General features: G+C 37.5%; 1 protein-coding gene across 1 annotated transcript in view; it reads left to right on the top strand.

The window, feature by feature from the left end:
- The window catches only part of LOC127874097 (threonylcarbamoyladenosine tRNA methylthiotransferase-like), a 36,743-nt gene that overhangs the window by 14,938 nt on the left and 3,165 nt on the right, over positions 1-18,640 (top strand). Inside the window, 7 exon segments of the mRNA XM_052418228.1 lie at positions 9,577-9,699; positions 9,702-9,742; positions 10,454-10,599; positions 10,975-11,155; positions 12,089-12,151; positions 13,440-13,523; positions 14,290-14,511. Coding sequence (XP_052274188.1) covers positions 9,577-9,699; positions 9,702-9,742; positions 10,454-10,599; positions 10,975-11,155; positions 12,089-12,151; positions 13,440-13,523; positions 14,290-14,511 — 860 coding nt within the window.

Genomic DNA, 18,640 nt, shown 5'->3' with positions numbered 1-18,640 from the left:
ATAGCATTGAGAAGATTGTTCTCTCATTTTCGAACGTCACCACCATGATTATCTCTCATTAAGTCTGTTCTAAGGTCACTATCACAACAATAAACAAGGCTGTCGGTATCATGGCATTGGTGATCGCCATGCCCACTTTGAAATGTTCCATTGCCTTTGGAAAGCAGACCACTGATCTGGGTCACATCCTGTACCAATTTTCGGCGATTCTAACTTTATCTTGGTGGGTGTTACCGTAGTTGGAGCTGGGTGGGCATTCTTCTCATGGATCTGGAGGGCGGTAGTTAACGCAGCAGCAAATTCTGCCCCCAGGTCCTGTGATTCCCATTCGCAACCGTCAACTGGGCAAGTTAGTTTCAACATTTTCAAATGTTAATATTATATTGTTATTAATATTAATAAATGTAAAAATTGTTAATATGTTAGTAATAATGATTACTGTTAGATTTTCATGTGGACATAAATAAAGTCTCTATCTTCCTCTATATGGATTTATTAATCTTCTAAGGATGTCCACAAAGATCTGGAAGTAGACAAGACATACATATTAATACTTAGTTAAGAACGGCTCTGCACCCTGCAATCCTAGAGTCCCAGCCTGCCCACTTTGACACACATCATGAACTTTGTTGATACGATCTCAACATTATACAGGAAATTTCATTTTAAGATTCAATAAATTAATTTATTTTGAAAGTTGAAAATAGTTTTATTTTGAAGAAACAAATTGAAAAACATATAATTTGAAACACGTGCATGTTTATAACATGCTGTATTAAAAATATGCCACAGGGATAATATAAATGACGGGGCTCTCACCTAAGTGCCCTTTTCTCAAATTAGCACCCTGCCCTCCCTTGCACTTTTCAAATCCTATCTGAAGCAGCGACACTGTGTACCATTATACATGCGTTGCTTTAAATTCTTAACTTCAAACAAGAGCAACACTTTCTTGTAGGCACCCAGAAGATCTATGTGAAGACCTGGGGCTGCTCTCACAACAACTCGGACTCGGAGTATATGGCCGGTCAGCTGGCAGCCTTCGGATACAAGATTGTTGGTATGTTGTGTGTTCTAAAAAAATTGTTATGTGAAGTAAGAGAAAGACATCAATCTTGGAATATCCTGTGTGTTTCAACAATGCATTATATCTAGTTAATTGTACCTGTTTTATTTATTGATTTTGAAAAATTATGAGTAAAATAGACACTTGAACATTAATGCATGAATGAACACAGTTTCAAAATACAGTCGAAATAATACTAGCTACCATACCTTTTAATGAAAAAGTCATACCTCTTGTCTATTCAGATTTTAATTTAATACTGTTTACTACTCATGACTACCTCAGGGTTGGAAACGAAGCCTTTATAACTTGAATCTATTACGAAAGGTTTTGAATGTTATTATATTCTTAAAAGGGACTAGAAACCAGTCAAAATGCGTATCTTAGTGATAAAGATTTATATTTGTATAAATAGCAGTATTTATTCCTGCCTCGTGGGTCTTATGAAAAACCTCTTGTTCTCTTCAGATGACAAAAAGCTTGCCGATCTATGGCTGCTGAACAGCTGTACGGTGAAGAGCCCTGCAGAGGATCACTTCCGTAATGAGATCAATCTAGCCCGGGACCTCAACAAGTACATCGTCATAGCAGGCTGTGTTCCACAGGGACAGCCCAAGGCTGAGTACATGCAGGTAGAGTCTTTGAGATGTGTAGCTTATATGGTTTCAACTGTTTGGGAAGTTCTTTGATTCAAGAGTTATGGACCTTCTCTCAAGGAATTGTAATTGTTGGCTGTGCATGACATCATCAGCTCAAGGTGGAGTATATGCATGTAGAGTCTTTAACATTTGTATCTTATATGGTTTCAACCTTTGAAAGTACTTTGACTCGAGTGTTTTAAAATTTTCCAAATAAACCCAAATTGAAATGTGTTTGAACAAATTGATTTCCTTTCTAAATTCACACTCTACACTCGCCTTTGCTGGATCCACAAATAATGCAGTCTTAAACAGGAAAAGAACTTTTGAATTCAAATACGAACACTTGTTCACTCATTGATTTTATCATGATTTACTTTCACTTTTCTTAATTTTCAAAAAATGGTCTGTACTTGTGGCATCCAATCTAAATTCGGAATGCATTTGCGTAATGTATGGTCTTAGATAAGAATGTGCTGTCCATGCAGGCAATCAGGAATTACACTTTCCCGCTTTTAAGGAATATTTTGTTTTCAAGTAAGTCTCTGCTGAGAGAAAACCCAGTTTAGGCAAGAAGTTTCGTATCTGATTAAACTTATTGGACTGCACTGGCTAATATGGGACGACACAACACACAAGCATTAAGCCCAGTTTCCTAGAATGCAGCGTATAAACACAACCTGAAAGTTTCAAGTACTTGTGAACTGTGAATTATATGATACTCTTTGATATCCAGGGATTGAGTGTGGTCGGAGTGCAGCAGATTGACCGAGTTGTAGAAGTGGTGGAAGAAACACTCAAAGGTAGGTTGTCATGGTAATAAAAATGATGGTGTATTTTCAAATAACCTGAACCAATAATTAACCAAAAAAATCTTGGGAAAAGTTTTGCTATGCTTTTAGAAATTATATTGTTACATATTTATAAATTTGGTACATTAAGGTTATGAAATATTTATTCAGTTTCTGCAACATTTTGATTTAATATGTTATTCTGTTTTGATTTTTATCATGAGATATATTCTTGATATTTTCTTCCAACACCTTCTAAACATTTATTTAAATCACTTATTTGCATTCAGGCCACAGCGTGCGTCTGTTTAAACAGAAAAAATCTGCAGGCAAAAAATAGGTGGAGCGTCACTGAATTTACCAAAAATTCGGAAAAATCCTTTGATAGAGATTATTGCGATAAACACTGGGTAAGTCTGTTCAGAGGACTTGAATTAATAATTGCAAACTTGTATGGCAATGACAAATTTATATTTCCTAATACATGTATAATAATAATATTATATTTTACATTTACATGGAAAGAATTTATAGTGATTTTATGTGGCATATTTTTAAGTGCTTTGTAGAAAGTACATTTAAAATATATATTAGTTTTTTACCATAGTTTAAGTATGTGATAAGGAGCTATTTAACGTTAATGGAATATCATTTAAATTTAATAGGAGCTTAAACAATGTTTCACATATATTGTTGTTCTTTCTTAAAATCTATGGATATATTTAACCAGGTTTTTCGAAGGAAAAAACTGGTTATTAGATTGGCGTATGTTGGCGGGCGGGCTGGCGGTCGGGCGGAACAAGCTTTTCCGGGCAATAACTTTGTTGTTCATTTTGAGATTTTAAAATCATTTGGCACATTTGTTCACCATCATTAGACGGTGTGTCGCGCGAAAGAATTACATTGATATCTCCAAGGTCAAGGTAACACTTTGAGTTCAAAGATCAAAAATGGCCATAAATGAGCTTGTCCGGGCCATAACTATGTCATTCATTGTTAGATTTTAAAATCATTTGGCACATTTGTTCACCATCATTGGATGGTGTGTTGCCACGACTAAAAATAGATTTATTTTGAAACAAAGGGGGTTAATTATTAACAATCAGTTCAGTTTGAGTTCTCTCCCTTTATCAGACTTTTTTCAAATTGAAAACCTGGTTTTGTGAAAATTTTGTCCCTTGTTATATTTTGTGACCACATGTTAAATTGCCTGGAAACGTGCATAAAGCACAACAATGTGGACTCCAAAAAAAGGATATGATGTACATGTTTCTCTGTAATTGAAGCCTTGTTATTTTGCTTATAAGTTTTTTAAATACTAACCAATATATGAGCTGGGTTCTGGGAAAACTGGGCTTAATGCATGTGTATGAAGTGTCTGCACAGGTTAATCTGGGATGACACTTTCCGCTTTCATGTTTTTTACCTTTTAAAGGAAGTCTCTTCTTAGTAAAAATCAAGTTAAGGTGGAAAGTGTCAGGACGACTCTTGATGCACGTGCATTAAGCCCTGTTTTCCCAGAACGGGACTCGTATAATAAACAACAAGTACTAAAATGAGGTTTTAGTCATTTCCAAAGGTGACATTTTGGAATTGTCCTATCTCAGGTGTCTCAACCAGTGTACATACTGCAAGACCAAGCATGCCAGGGGCGAGCTGGGCAGTTACCCGCCTGAGGAAATCGTGGCACGTGGCAAACAGTCCTTCAAAGGTATCTATGAATGATCTCAAGGCATGTGTATTGCAGGTTTATGATACATTAACAAGTTGTAATGTAATTATTTCCCCCACTATAGTAGTGGGTGACATATTGTTTTTGCCCTGTCTGTTGGTTGGTCTGTTGGTTGGTTGGTCTGTTTGCGCCAACTTTAACATTTGCAATAACTTTTGCTATATTGAATATAGCAACTTGATATTTGGCATGCATGTGTATCTCATGGAGCTGCACATTTTGAGTAGTGAAAGGTCAAGGTCATCCTTCAAGGTCAGAGGTCAAATATTTGCCAAAATCGCTCATTTTATGAATACTTTTGCAATATTGAAGATAGCAACTTGATATTTGGCATGCATGTGTATCTCATGGAGCTGCACATTTTGAGTGGTGAAAGGTCAAGGTCAAGGTCATCTTTCAAGGTCAGAGGTCAAATATATGTGGCCCAAATGCTTATTTTATGAATACTTTTGAAATATTGAAGATAGCAACTTGATATTTGGCATGCATGTGTATCTCATGGAGCTGCACAATTTGAGTGGTGAAAGGTCAAGGTCATCCTTCAAGGTCAGAGGTCAAATATATGTGGTCCAAATGGCTTATTTTATGAATACCTTTGCAATATTGAAGATAGCAACTTGATATTTGGCATGCATGTGTATCTCATGGAGCTGCACATTTTGAGTGTTGAAAGGTCAAGGTCATCCTTCAAGGTCAAATATATGGGTCAAAATTGCTCATGTAATGTCACTTTTGCAATATTGAAGCTAGCAATTTTATATTTTGAAATGCATGTGTATCTCATGGAGCTGCACATTCTGAGTGGTGAAGGGTCAAGGTCATCCTTCAAGGTCAAACGTCATATAGGGGGACATTGTGTTTCACAAACGCATCTTGTTTTTCTAATGCAATTCTTACATGGTATGCATATATGCGTGAGGTCCCTGCCTTTACGAGAAGGGACACCTGTGACTTTAACAGTTATAGAGTGTTAAGTGTAAAAGTGACTTAAACAGTTATAGAGTGCCAATGGGACAAGTGACTTAAACAGTTATAGAGTGCCAACTAGACAAGTTACTTGAAAAGTTATAAAGTGCCAACTGGACAAGTGACTTTAACAGTTATCAACTGCCAACTGGATAAATGACTTAACAGTTATAGAGTGCCTAATGAACAAGTTACTTGAAACGTTTAAAAGTGCCAACTGGACAAGTGACTTAAAAGTATAGAGTGCCAACTGGACAAGTGACTAACAGTTATAGAGTGCCAACTAGACAAGTAACTTAAAAGTTATAGAGTGCCAACTGACCATGTGACTAACAGTTATAGAGTGCCAACTGGACAAGTGACTTTAACAGCTATAGAGTGCCAACTGGACAAGTGACTAACAGTTATAGAGTGCCAACAGGACAAGTGACTAACAGTTATAGAGTGCCAACTGGACAGTGACTTTAACAGTTATAGAGTGCCAACTGGACAAGTGACTAACAGTTATAGAGTGCCAACTGGACAAGTGACTTTAACAGTTATAGAGTGCCAACTGGACAAGTGACTTGAACAGTTATAGAGTGCCAACTAGACAAGTTACTTAAAAGTTATAGAGTGCCAACTGGACAGGTGACTTTAACAGTTATAGAGTGCAAACTTGACAAGTTACTAACAGTTATAGAGTGCCAAGTGGACAAGTGGCTAACAGATATAGAGTGCATACTGGACATGTGACTTTAACAGTTATAGACAGGGATCATATTTTTTTGGTTTTGTCGGTCCTAGACCGATTGGGGTCATGAAAGACCGATTGAAAATCCCAAAGAGTCGGTCCGATTCTGTTTGCTATTAAAATTCCAATGTCATGAAATCGATTACACAGTGTACATGCTAACACACCCTAATGACATTCTTATCTCGATAAGGTGTGATAAACCATTCGCTGCTGTCTCTAAACCGTTCAGGACCGTTTATTGCACGTCAGACCAAGAATCAAAAACTTGTGAATAGCGGATTAAAGACGCATCCGAAAAGACGCGTTTGAATGCACGCGCTGTAACAAAACATGCCGATACATTTTCCACCAGCGTAATAATCTGTTAATATGATTATGAATGAAAGTCGCGGATCTGATCGACAGAACAGCCTAAAGTTATTTTTATGGGCGGAACTTCACATAAAATAGTACACAAAGAAAATATTATACATTGAATAAATCTTTAGTAAAACCGTGTTAGAATCGAAATAATTCGTGTACTTTATACTTTATTGTTAAATAACTCACGACCGGAAAATAAGATGCGTGGTTTCAAATGCTTCGCTCTCATGATTAAATCCCTACGCATCTAAACTCTCGGCCGTGGGTTATTTGACAACAAATTGTTTCTTATTATTTGGTTTGTTGTTGTCAGTAGCCAACCTACGCACAGACATTTGTTTGGTTCAGTGCATGTTTGTAAGCTTTGTCGACAACAATTTAAAACATCGGTATAGACTTACAAAGATTAATAATATTGTTAACGATGAAAAAAGTCTGATAAAACAGCACACGAAACAACAATGAAATACCAAATGATAAAACCAGTTGAGAAAACTCGTTCCGTTTAAAAAATGAATAAGGAAATTTTACTTGTACATGTATTATACCACCTTGAATGGCAAAACCAATGGTATATATTTTAACGTAATTTGTCATGATTTCGGATATACATTTTCGGATACTTTTCCCCATTTATATCCGGACCGATTGATGTTGCGGGAAAATATGATCCCTGGTTATAGAGTGCAAACTGACAAGTGACTTTAACAGTTATAGAGTGCGAACTAGACAAGAGACTTTTAAAGTTACAGATTACTGACTTTAAAATGGACTTTAACAGTTATAGATTGGCAACTGTACATATTATTTTTAAAGTTATAGAGTGCTTACTTGAAAAGTGACTTTAAAAGTTATAGCGTCCCAACTGTGGACAAGTGAATAGTTATAGAGTGCAGACTGGACAAGTGACTTTAAATTTATAGAGTGCCAAGTGGAACAGTGGAACAGTGACTTTAACAGTTGTAGATTGCAAACTGGACAACTGACTTTAAAAGTTATAGAGTGCCAACTGGACAAGTGACTTAAAAAGTTATAGAGTGCCAACTGGACAAGTGACTTTAAAAGTTTTAGAGCGCCAACTGGACAATTGACTTAAAAAGTTAGAGAGTGCCAACTAGCATGTGACTTGAAAAGTCATAGAGTGCCAACTGGTTAAGTGACTTAAAAAGTTATTAAGTGCCGACTGAACAAGTGACTTTGAAAGTTATAAATTACTTTCTTGAAAAGTGACTTTAAAAGTTATAAAAGGCAAACAGGACAAATAAATTTAAAAATTGTAGGAAACAAACTGAAAAATTGACCATAAAAGTCCAGGTAACAAACTAGTCAAGCGAATGAATTTTATTGCCCCCCTTCGAAAAAGAGGGGGTATATTGTTTTGCACATGTCGGTTGGGTCAGTCGGTCGGCTTATGCCTAGGATCATGAAACTTCATAGGTACATTGATTGCATGACTGGCAGATGACCCCTATTGATTTTCAGGTCACTAGGTCAAAGGTCAAGGTCACGGTGACTCGAACCAGTAAAATGGTTCCGGATGATTAACTCAAGAACGCTTACGCCTAGGAATCATGAAACTTCATAGGTACATTGATCATTACTGCAGAGGACCCCTATTGATTTTCAGGTCACTAGGTCAAAGGTCAAGGTCACGGTGACTCGAACCAGTAATAATGGTTGTCCGGATTATAACTCCAGACGCTTAGCCTAGGATCATGACACTTCATAGGTACATTAGATCATGACTTGCAGATGAAGCCGTATTGATTTCAGGTCACTAGGTCAAAAGTCAGGTCACGGTTACTCGAACCAGTAAAATGGTTTCCGGCTGATAACGCAAGAACGCTTATGCCTAGGATCATGAACTTCAAAGGTACATTGATCATGACTCACAAATGACCCCTATTGATTTTCAGGGTCCTAGGTCAAAGGTCAAGGTCGCAGTGACTTGACACATTAAAATGGTTTCCGAATGATTACTCAAGAAAGCTTTACGCCTAGGATCATGAAACTTCATAGGTACATTGATCATGGACTCGCAGATTGACCCCTATTGATGTTTCAGGTCACTAGGTCAAAGGGCAAGGTCACAGTGACAAAAAACGTATTCACACAATGGCTGCCACTACAACTGGCAGCCATTGGTGGGCATGCATGTTTACAAACAGCCCTGGTTTTTTGGGCGTAAAGGGAAAAAAAAGGACTGTAAATAGGGTCCATCTGGACAAGTGACTTAAAAGTTATATTGCATAAACTCTATCTATAATGCCCTCTTGCGGGGTTCAAAAAACTTGGCAAAAGGAGGGCTTGACGGAGAAATCGTGTATTACAATGCGATTCTCGTGCCGTTCAAGCCCTGTAATGTGTTTTCATATCCATAATCTGGTGCACGCGCAGTTACTTCCCTTCTTCAGACTTTGCAACTTTCCAAGCATAAATGGGGAACTGGAATAAGCACCAGTTTCCCTCATGCATGCAGGGATAATGACTATTTTAATCCCACTTTCAAGTTATACCATCTGCAACTTTCTTGACAACCTTATGTTATTGGCAACGTCAATGAAGTTTAGGTTATTTACTCAACACTTTCAAAAGACTATGCTGTAAATGTAAGTGTTTATGTACCTTCAACTTTCCTGCTGTAAATTCCCAAAATAATTCCTCATTTCTTACTTTGGCCGCGGCTGCATGTGACTATGCATTAATCCACTGCTTTAAACACATTTTAAGGTAAAAAACTGCCTATCGGAAGGTAAAGCCTCGTCATTTCGGATGATGACCAAGCCAGGCATATGTAAAACACAACCTTGAACTGTATTGAAATAATCAAATTATTTTGTCGATGTCGAATGAACAAAACATATTGTTTTCAATGTTATTATTTTGGTATGTGTGATTTGTTTATGCAATAATAGCGAAAATACACATTTTCTCGGACATGATCATCTGCGGGCGCTCTCAAAATCCGTTCCTGCCCTCATGCTGCGCACTCGGGCAGGAACGGATTTTTCGAGCGCCCGCAGATGATCATGTCCTGGAAAATGGGTATTATCCCTATATACGGCACTAACTGGACAAATAACCATGAAAGTTAATGGGCACTGACTGAACAAGTGACTGAAAGTTTATAGGTCCTCAACATGTACAAGTGACTTAAAAAGTTATAGGTTTCCAACTTGACAAGTGATTAAAAATTTAATGCCAAACCTTGCATTTGTTAATACCCCAGGTAAGATAAGCGAGTATCATGCATATGCTAATAATTGCAAGCTTCTTTTGTCTAGAGGGTGTAGTGGAGATATGGCTCACGTCTGAAGACCTTGGGGCATAATGGACAGACATTGGTGGTGACCTGCCTCAGTTACTATGGCAACTGGTGGACGTGATTCCAGAAGGTGCTAGAATGCGACTGGAATGACCAACCCTCCATATATCTTGGAACATTTGCCAGTAGTATTTGCGAGGGATGTGTTGTATAAGTTTTCATGATATTAATAATATGAGACCCTTTCTGAGAGAAACTGGAATGCTTGTGCGTAAAGTGTCATCCCAGATTAGCTTGTGCAGTCCGCACAGGCTAATCAGGGACAACACTTTCCGCTTTTATGACATTAAAAAAAAAATGAAGTCCCTTCTTAGCAAAAATCCAATTTTAGGCGGAAAGTGTCGTTCCCTGATTCGCCTGTGCGGACTGCACAGGCTATTCTGTACGACACGTTATGCACATGCATTATGCCCAGTTTTCTCAGAACATGACTCATATGTATTTGGTAGGGGATGTTGGTCATGAATCCATTCTACTACCTTCTTACCTTATCTCTGATTCAGTAGGGGAGTTGTCTGTTACTGGCATAGGTATGGGCAACTAGGCACTGGACAACCAGCTTAGGGGAGTTGTCTGTTACTGGCATAGGTATGGGCACTAGGCACTGGACAACCAGCTTAGGGGATTTGTCTGTTACTGGCATAGTATGAGCACTAGGCACTGGACAACCAGCTTACCCTGGAAAAAGTGTGACTTTGTTTACCGCCAGCCATGATAAGACTGAAATACTGTTGAAATCAGCAGAAAAAAAGGATCAGCTAAATTTTTGGCTACAACTGTTTCTTTATGAGGGTATCTGAAAGTAAAGCTATAAATACCATCTGTTGTTTTCCTAGGAGATGGCTAAGATCCTGTCCCACCCCAGGGTGTACTCGTTCCTGCACGTCCCCGTCCAGTCCGGCTCTGACAGCGTGCTGGCCGATATGAAGAGGGAGTACTGCCAGGCAGACTTCAGACAGGTGGCAGACTACCTCAAACAACAGTAAGGGTGCCTTACTCTGGCAATAGTCATGACTAAAAGAATATGTGTTTGAATTTTTTCTGGTGGCGGATCGGTAAATTGTGCATTTTTAGGTCTTCTATTCTGATTAGTCTTTGTCCATCATGGGTCCGTGTGTTGTAAACTTATAGCTCGTTACCACTCAGAAGGCAAGATATTTATCCATTCTTGATAAAACTTCGTAATAATTTTTTATCCTGACTATATCTGGTCCAAGTTCTTATATTTGTCATGTTTGTCTTACTAGGTAATGAGGTGAAAGCCTGAAATGTCAAATATAAATTAAAATTATATATACCTCATTCTTTATATACCTTAAAATATGGAAAAGACACTTTTTCCTAATATCCACCTCAGAGTGCCAGGTGTCAACATAGCCACAGACGTGATCTGTGGCTTCCCCACGGAGACAGAGGCAGACTTTTCTGAGACGTTACGTCTCGTGAGTGACTACAAGTTCCCTAGCTTATTCATCAACCAGTTCTTCCCACGCCCTGGCACCCCCGCTGCTAACATGAAGCGGATACCTGCTAATGAGGTGGGTGTGGCAGGCGATTGAGCAATACCTACTTTCTTTTCACCTTATGCTGCTTAGAAACGTTTTTGAGGCGTTTGTAAGTCCCGGACAAAATCAATTTAAATCAAGACATTTTCTAACTGGATTAAAGTTTTTCAGGCTTTATATCAAAACCTGAGATACTGATGAGCAGAAAACAGCATTAAACCTGAACCACTGCCAGTTACTCGTAGGTTCTGGTTTTATACTGGTTGCATATAGACAAGTTCACTTTGCTCTTGAGTGGAAAATGTAAAGTTACTTGAGGGTCTGTGATGTCATTTGGACGGTCAATTCAGACATTGTGTGTTTGGATTCCAGCCTTGCACATGAAATTATGATGTCAAATATAGGCATATATTTGGTCCTTTCTATCATCTGTATGTCCATCAGTCAGTTTTCAGTCTATACAACCGGATGTGGCAATGATGAGTTCTGATTATTCTGTGCTTTGATTTAATTTGGTTTATTAGTGAAGGTCAATGTTAGGAATAAACATAACCTTTTAATACCAGAGGTCAAATTTCAGGTCACTGTTAATTAAAATACAAGACCTTATTGTATATTATCTCAAAAGTTACATAAGATATAATCATGGATCTCGGTGTACACAGACTTCCCTTTAGTCCTTACCTCGATCTATCTCACACTGCGGTTTAATTATATATTGCACGACTTTGTCTTTTTAGAAATGTCATTTCTCCAACCAATATCTATCTATATCTATATACAGAGGTTTCTCCTTATTAAATTTACTTTTGCCAAACCTACGTTAGCTTAACTGAAGTTTTAACTCATTTCAGGTTCTTTACTATAGGTACGATAAAAGCTTTATAATTGTCAGCAATTTTTTTCAAATGTTCATGTACATAGCACTATAAATGTGCTGCAGGGATCTTCTTTTCGTCTTTTTAGGTAAAGGAGAGAACAAAGCTGATATCAAAGCTGTTCCAGTCGTATCTGCCATATGAACACAAGGTACACCATTCATTTTTAAGGTGTCCCATGGCTTTAAAGTATTTTTTAACCAAAAAACCTGTGGCAAAAGTTTGGTCACTTTCGGCTATTTTCTTGTTTTTTATGCCCCCGGTAGGGTGGCATATAGCAGTTGAACTGTCCGTCAGTCAGTATGTCAGTCTGTCCGTCCGTCCGTCCAAAAAAACTTTAACATTGGCCATAACTTTTTAAATATTGAAGATAGCACCTTGATATTTGGCATGCATGTGTATCTCATGGAGCTGCACATTTTGAGTGGTAAAATTTCAAGGTGAACATCATCCTTCAAGGTCTAGGGTCGAAAAAACAAAGTCAAGGTAAGTAATAAGCTTAAAATGGACATAGTTATCTGACCTGCCCACGAATATATTTTTGTTAAATAAATCAAAGCGGCGCAGTAGGCAGCATTGTGTTTCTGACAAACACATTGTGGAAAAAGGTCAAGGTCATCCTTTTCGGTCTACGGTAAAAAAAACAGATATAAGGGAAGTAATAGCTTTAAAAAGGGAGAAAATTATTTAATATTGAACATAGCCACTTTATATATTTGGCATGCATGTGTATCTCATGGAGCTGCACATTTCGAGTGGTGAATCTACAGTCACGGTATTGGCTTTTATTATTTGCTACTAAAAATAGAAATTTGTTACAGACAATTATTTTCAAGGGAAGTAATTTATAAATTATAAATATCATATTATATATTTCCTTACCAAGAATTGAAGTTCTTTTCACAGTTACTGTACAGATTAATTATTTTGATTATTTATAACCCAAATGATTGATTTTTCAAATATTTTTTTAATGATATAATTATAATTTCTTTGATGTTCATTACATAACTGTGGACTTATGTCCATAGATACATGATAAATAGAAATTTTATTTCAATGCGGCGCAGTAGGGGGCATTGTGTTTCTGACAAACACATCTCTTGTATGAAGAAAAAGTTGCAGCCAAATAGAATTTTCTGTAGCAAAATTTTTCCACGTGTAGCAATTTGGCGAATGGCAGAGCAATCCCTGATTTCGTTTCATTGAAGGTTTTAAATTGCAGTTTTGAAAACTTTGCTTATTTTAACCTAAAAGTTCAGATGTTGAGAAAGTGATGGCATTTCTTGTTTTGAAAATGTCAGACCTTCTGATGGCTTTATTTGTGCAACTTATATCTGCAAAAAACACGATGTCTTGAATTGTTCTACTGTGGGCAAACCTGTTCTTGAGTAGTTAAAAACATTACTTTAATGTTTGAGTTATTATTTTTGTTTCAGCTCGGTGAAGTGCAGGATGTTCTAGTGACAGAAATATCTCATGATAAGAAGTATTACGTTGGACACAACAAGTTCTATGATCAGGTAACATGAACTGCAGTGCTAATTATTTGATGTATTTGTTAGAAGAGTTTCAAAAATAACTTCATGAAGAGCTAGAGTAAATGAACCATGAATCTTTTTTATCAAAACATCTTTTAAGGGAATGCATCCCTACCAGTGACCATCCTTTTTGTCTTCGTGTCGCAGTCTATATTCGCCCCATTGGTGCAAAAGGTACATGTGCCAATTAATTTCAATGTCACATGGTACCTTGTGCCAATTAATTTCAATGTCACATGGTACCTTGTGCCAATAAATTTCAATGTCACATGGTACCTTGTGCCAATTAATTTCAATGTCACATGGTACCTTGTGCCAATTAATTTCAATGTCACATGGTACCTTTTTGCACCAATCATGAGGTAAAGGGTTTTATCCCCACTCTGGTAGCATTCTCTGGATTTCCTCTAAGAGGCATTGATTGCTGGTTCTTCTGAAGAGTAAAGCTTATGACGCAATTTAGGTAAGATAAATGAGCCTTACTCTGCATATAGTTGTCCCAGATTAGCCTGTGAAGTCTGCACAGGCTAATATGGGAAGACCCTTTCTGTCTTTACTGGATTTTCCCAGATACTTCCTTTCAACCAAAAATTTCATAAAAGCGTAAAGGGTCTTCCCTATTTAGCCTGTGTTGACTACACAGGCTAATCTGGGACAACACCTTACAAACATGCACTAAACCCTCGTTTTCAATAGTGAGGCTCAAATACGTTTAAACTTTAAAAAGTGCGCATTTGTTTTCACCCAGGTGCTGGTCCCAATGGACAAGAATTTAATGGGTAAGATGGTTACCGTGGAGATTACAGAGACTGGCAAGCACTTCATGAAGTGTAACCTGGTTGAAGAAGGCCGGGCACGCAGACCCCAAGATGTCCCTGCACCACTGCCCCAGGGTCAGGTATCTGGGGTCAACAGAACCCAGGTTAGCTCTGACTTGCTGCCAAAGAGTCAAGCTCCAGGGGTCAACACGGTGAGATTCTCTTGCCTTGCACAGCTTTTTTTGAAAACTATTTTTTTTCCTCTCGAAAATGAATAGTTAAATAATCTGTGTTCTGGGAATGCTAGGCTAAATGTATGTGTGTAAAGCGTCATTTAAGAATAGCCTCTGCATTCAGCTTTTATGGAATTTTTTATTCAAAGGAAATCTCTATCAAATAAAATTCCAATATAAGTAGAAAATGTCGTATCTGTTTATCCTGTTTAGACTGACCTAATCTGAGACGACATTTCATGCATATTCATTTCTCAGAATGAGGCTATAATAACACACTGCTGTGTGCTATCAATGCAGGAATAACAAAACTGCTGTGTGCTATCAATGCAGTAATAACAAACTGCTGTGTGCTATCAATGCAGTAATAACAAACTGCTGTGTGCTATCAATGCAGTAATAACAAACTGATTTGTGCTATCAATGCAGTAATAACAAACTGATGTGTGCTATCAACGCAGTAATAACAAACTGCTGTGTGCTATCAATGCAGTAATAACAAACTGATGTGTGCTATCAATGCAGTAATAACAACTGCTGTGTGCTATCAATGCAGTAATAACAAACTGCTGTGTGCCATCAATGCAGTAATAACAAACTGCTGTGTGCCATCTATGCAGTAATAACAAACTGCTGTGTGCCATCAATGCAGTAATAACAAACTTCTGCGTGCTATCAATGCAGTAATAACAACTGCTGTGTGCTATCAATGCAGTAATAACAAACTGATGTGTGCTATCAATGCAGTAATAACAAACTGCTGTGTGCTATCAATGCAGTTATAACAAACTGCTGTGTGCTATCAATGCAGTAATAACAAACTGCTGTGTGATATCAATGCAGTAATAACAAACTGCTGTGTGCTATCAATGCAGTAATAACAAACTGCTGTGTGCTATCAATGCAGTTATAACAAACTGCTGCGTGCTATCAATGCAGTAATAACAAACTGCTGTGTGCTATCAATGCAGTAATAACAAACTGATGTGTGCTATCAATGCAGTAATAACAAACTGCTGTGTGCTATCAATGCAGTTATAACAAACTGCTGTGTGCTATCAATGCAGTAATAACAAACTGCTGTGTGATATCAATGCAGTAATAACAAACTGCTGTGTGCTATCAATGCAGTAATAACAAACTGCTGTGTGCTATCAATGCAGTAATAACAAACTGCTGTGTGCTATCAATGCAGTAATAACAAACTGCTGTGTGCTATCCATGCAGTAATAACAAACTGATGTGTGCTATCAATGCAGATTCCCCTGGTTGGTACTTTTCAACCCACCTACTGTAAAACCATTAAATTTCGTGTGGTACGAATTTTCGTGGATTTCGTTGTTCCGCTGAACCACGAATTCAAGTACCAACGATTATTTTTACATTTTTAATCCGAAATCGGTCCTTTCCGAATGTCATTGCCGACATTTTTCTATTGTTTTCGGTTATCTGAGATATTTGATTGAGATATGCTAGGTAATACAATACGTTGTTTTCTTGATAAGTGTTTGGGTAATAATACTTTTTAAATCAAACATGGAAATTAAACTGTACATCAACGATTGTTCTCTTTTACGTTCAAATTAACAGTTTGCAGATTTATCACATATGTCAATTAGTGCCAATTAAAGTTAAAAGAGACATAACGGTTTTCACACCTGTATTTTCGGGACCTTATTACTCAATTGTTACTACTAGGGGACCGATTGAGCAGAGAATTGCAAATATTGTCAAAACAACATTGATGGCAATTAGCGAGCGGGGACCCACAAGATCGACGCTTATTGGCTCTTATCGACAATTATCGGCAACACTTTCATGCTTCAGTGCACATTGATCACAAGCCATGCTGTCAACACACATTAGCAGATTATTCTTCGTTATTACTCTGGTTGTTTTAAGAAAAGTTTAATTATTATGACTGTCTATCTTCCCTGAAAATTTGAAATACACGAAATTACGTTTCAACGAATTAGTTGTTTTTTATTAAACCACGAAATTTCATACCGACGAATTTCTATACGTTTACAGTAATAATCATATTCATCCCAAAAGGTCTAAGGTTGGGTTATATGGGTGGATATAGAATACACATATTATTGTATAAATCACATTTTTTTTGGTAAAAGTAACAAGATATTTAGTACGTGGTATTGACATGATAGCTGAAATGGTCAATTCTAGTTAACCAAGATGTAAGTTATTTGAAATATTCCACAAAACTTTAATATCCCCCGCCAAAGGCGGAGGGATATAGAATTGGCATTTTACACCCGTCATTCAAGCCTGTCACAAAATTTTGAAATTGGTGGGAGATATATATTCAATGAATTTGCTTTTTATGCCCCCCTTTGAAGAATTGCTTTGCTCATGTCGGTCGGTGGGTCGGTTGGTCGGTCCGTCCACCAGGTGGTTTCCGGATGATAACTCAAGAACGCTAGGATCATGAAACTTCATAGGTACATTGATCAAGACTCACAGATGACCCCTATTGATTTTGAGGTCACTAGGTCAAAGGTCAAGGTCACAGGTGAAGGTCACAGTTACTGGAAATATGCATTTTAAGGATTTAGCATGGTTCAAACAAGGGAAACAACTACCGTTATGCATGTTCTTTTTATTACAGCATTTGCCTCCCTTTAATTCATTTAAAATCACATTTTTAAAGCAGAGATTCCAAATCTGACCTGTAAATGAGCCCCATATTTACTGCCAGTGCTAGGTTACCTTTTCCCATTTGATCATTCTTAAGTATTGGTATTGTAATGCTGCTGCTATGCTACTGCTACTGCTACTACTACTACTAACTACTACTACTACTACTACTACTACTACTACTACTACTACTACTACTACTACTACTCTACACAACAACTACTACTACGACTACTACTACTACTACTACTACTACTACTACCACCACTACTACGACTACTACTACTACTACTACTACTACTCTTACTACTACTACTACTACTACTACTTCTACTACTACTACTACTACTACTTCTACTCTAACTACTACTACTACTACTACTACTACTACTACTACTACTACTACTACTACTACTACTACTACTGCACCACCACACCACCACCATCACCACCACCACAACCACCACCACCACCCCTTCGAAGAAGAGGGGGTATATTGCTTAGCTCATGTCGGTCGGTCGGTGGGACGGTCCGTCCACCAGGTGGTTTCCAGATGATAACTCAAGAACGCTTGGGGCTAGGATCATGAAACTTCATAGGTGCATTGATCATGACTCGCAGATGACCCCTATTGATTTTTAGGTCACTAGGCAGGGCTTTTTTTCCTCCTTTGGGACCCGCCGAAAATCGGCCCTTTCCCCGCGGATTTTTGTTCCCCTCAGCAGGTAAATTTTCCCTCAGACTTCATTTTTTCCCCTAAAAAAAAAAATAAAAATAAAATTAAACTTTAAATACACAAGTTAACCTGATCCAGTGTAGAAAATATAGCATATTGCATAATAAGATTATCTGTTGCCTTGAATTTGTTTTTAAAAACAGCAAAATATGTTGAATAGATTAATTAAGACTATCCTTATTTCTAGGGCTGTCACGATACGCCGTGAGCGTACCGCGGTATATCGTGGTACAGCAACAATGTATCGCGGTACGTACCGCGATATTTTACAGAATATGTATCTGTGAAGAAAACAGCAGAATAACAAGTTTTACAAACTTTATTAAACTCAATAATCAGAAAACACTGGTATCATAGTATGACTAGAAACTGTAAAAGAAACTGTAATAAACTTGATAGAAGTAGTCATTGTTATTGTTATTGTTATTCGCGTCTTTTTCTAAAATGTCCGCAATGTTGTTTGCAATAGCTGTGACTACGATCTGTGTAAATCGAACGCTTCAAGGGCATGTTTAAAATGTGGAGTCAGCAGGCCCAGTATTGAAAATCCGTAGCGTTCTGACTCCTCCTCGACTTATTCAGAATCTTAAGATAACATGATTCTGAAGTGCCATGCTTTGAACGATCTATATACAAAAGAAAGAAAATAAGAAATAGAATAAATATCTTTTGGATAATTATGAACTTATTTGCAAAGGAAATCTGTCCCAAGTTCCA

This window comes from Dreissena polymorpha, chromosome 3 (assembly GCF_020536995.1).
Source record: "Dreissena polymorpha isolate Duluth1 chromosome 3, UMN_Dpol_1.0, whole genome shotgun sequence".
Lineage (NCBI taxonomy): Eukaryota > Metazoa > Mollusca > Bivalvia > Myida > Dreissenidae > Dreissena > Dreissena polymorpha.
Note: the sequence above shows the minus strand (reverse complement) of the source record. Positions and strands in the feature narration are given on the sequence as shown.